This window comes from Buceros rhinoceros, unplaced genomic scaffold (genome assembly GCF_000710305.1).
Source record: "Buceros rhinoceros silvestris isolate BGI_N320 unplaced genomic scaffold, ASM71030v1 scaffold38252, whole genome shotgun sequence".
In the NCBI taxonomy this organism is placed as follows: domain Eukaryota; kingdom Metazoa; phylum Chordata; class Aves; order Bucerotiformes; family Bucerotidae; genus Buceros; species Buceros rhinoceros.
This window is the reverse complement of record NW_010400126.1, coordinates 10701-12625: the sequence shown is the minus strand read 5'-3', so window position 1 is coordinate 12625 and position 1925 is coordinate 10701. Positions and strand designations below refer to the sequence as shown.

Here is a 1925-nt window from a genome sequence, read left to right as displayed (position 1 = left end):
TCTAAGGAGAGGAGCAGTTTTCGGGGCAGGGTGCAATCCAGCATCGCTTGCAGGTCACCAGGAACAGTCACAACAACCCAGCTCAGAAGCTGTGACGCAGCCAAAGCCCCAGCGAGTGAGGACAAGGCTAGCCTGCTCCTCGTGGTTTCCTTCTAGACTCAGGGCCTTGTCTTACTGCCTTTTAGCTACCTGGTGATGCCATACATGCGGACAGATTTACAAAAGATCATGGGACATGAATTCAGTGATGAAAAGATCCAGTACCTGGTCTACCAGATGCTGAAAGGGCTGAAGGTAGGTGGGTCTGGAGGAGTTTAATGACTCCCTGTGTCTCCTCTAACGTCACCTCTGGGTTGACCAGAACTAAATCCCCTTCCAGCACCCTCCCGGAGGATTTGGGGGTTTGTGGCATCCCTGAGAACAGCTATTGGCTGCAGAACTACTCTTTTTCCAGCCTGGGTTGACCAGAACTAAATCCCCTTCCAGCACCCTCCCGGAGGATTTGGGGGTTTGTGGCATCCCTGAGAACAGCTATTGGCTGCAGAACTACTCTTGTTCCAGCACACGCCATTAAAGCGGCTGCTCGTTCCTCTCAGCTGGGCGGCTGCTGAAGCAATCAGCCGCCACGGACCTTGTGATGGTTTTCCCATGGCAGCAGCCGCGCTGCTCTTGCCAAACCCTCAGCAAAACTCTGTGTAGGAAGGAAGAGGCTGGCAGCAACAGGAGCTGCTGCTCAGCTCCTAACAGCGACTCTCGGGGGAGGAGACAGGCGGTGATTTTCTGTCCAGTAGAATAGGGAAGGAACGGCTGGGACTGGCTTTGAGAGCTGAGAGGAGTCACCAGAATCCCGGGACATCGAGACAACGTCTTAATGTCTGCCACAGCCTTCGCCTGGAGTCAGAGCTGTGGCTGGCATTGGGGAGTTCTTCTTAGGACAGCACCTTCCCCACATCACTGGTACCTCAAGCTCGATCGAAGCAGGGAAGGTGGTAACAGCCGTGCAGGCAGCGTCTGCAGTTGTGGGGTTTAATGATCAGATTTTTTTTTCTCACATGGTTTAAAACCCAAACCACCATTTTCACATCACCTGCTGACCATGTTCCTCCCCGCAACCCTGAAACCTTGGTTTGACAGTCTAAAGCTGGCGGGGTCCTTGCCCCCCACCTCCTCCCCTGCTCTGCCTCTTCCTTAGACTGGCAGCACCGTGGCAAACACACAGGAATCCAGAGCAGGGATGTCTGCCCGTGGCCGGCAGCAGCTGCAGGGTTGTGTTCTCGGCAAGCGCCTGTCGGTAGCTCTCGTTTCTCTGCTGGAGGACGGGAAACCTGGTCTGCTGGTGCTCACATTGTGGCTCCTCTTTTCATTGCAGTACATTCACTCCGCCGGCATCGTCCACAGGGTGAGTCCTGCTCTTGCTCTGATGTCTGTCTGCTGGGGAGAAACGCAGCTTGGGCATGAAGCTAACGAATTCCAAAATGTCGTTTCACTAACAGCCTCCTCTGCCCTAAGGTCCCTCTGATGTCCCTGCTCTTCTCCCTCCTGTGTTTGGGTTTGTGGAGAGGTTAGAGGAAGTGCGGTATTTTTGGAGGAGCTGAGAAGTATTTTGTGATGCTTTTTGAATGAAAACTGTTTCAGAAAAACTAAAACAGCGATCTGAAACTGTACGGTGTGGCAGGCACCGTGTCTGCTGTATCCCTACTGCACTTGGGATGTTACGAATCCGACTCAAGGGAGCCGAGGTTCAGCTGAGGCTGGTGCTGCTGCGTTAACTCCTTGTTCTTCTGCTTTTTTCTGTTGTAGGACCTGAAGCCAGGGAACCTGGCTGTGAACGAAGACTGTCAGCTAAAGGTAGGTGGAAGAGCGCCGCTTTGCAGCACGTAGGGTATCAGACCATGGAGGAACCGCTTTGCCAGCAGGCATACAGC

At 53.7% G+C, this 1925-nt stretch overlaps 1 protein-coding gene across 1 annotated transcript in view; it reads left to right on the top strand.

The window, feature by feature from the left end:
- Positions 1-185: 185 nt before the first annotated feature.
- The window catches only part of MAPK13 (mitogen-activated protein kinase 13), a gene marked incomplete at its 5' end in the record, with an annotated part of 5810 nt that continues 4070 nt past the window's right edge, over positions 186-1925 (top strand). The window contains 3 exons of the mRNA XM_010131749.1: positions 186-294; positions 1370-1399; positions 1801-1848. Coding sequence (XP_010130051.1) covers positions 186-294; positions 1370-1399; positions 1801-1848 — 187 coding nt within the window. The remainder of the gene's footprint in view (positions 295-1369; positions 1400-1800; positions 1849-1925) is intronic.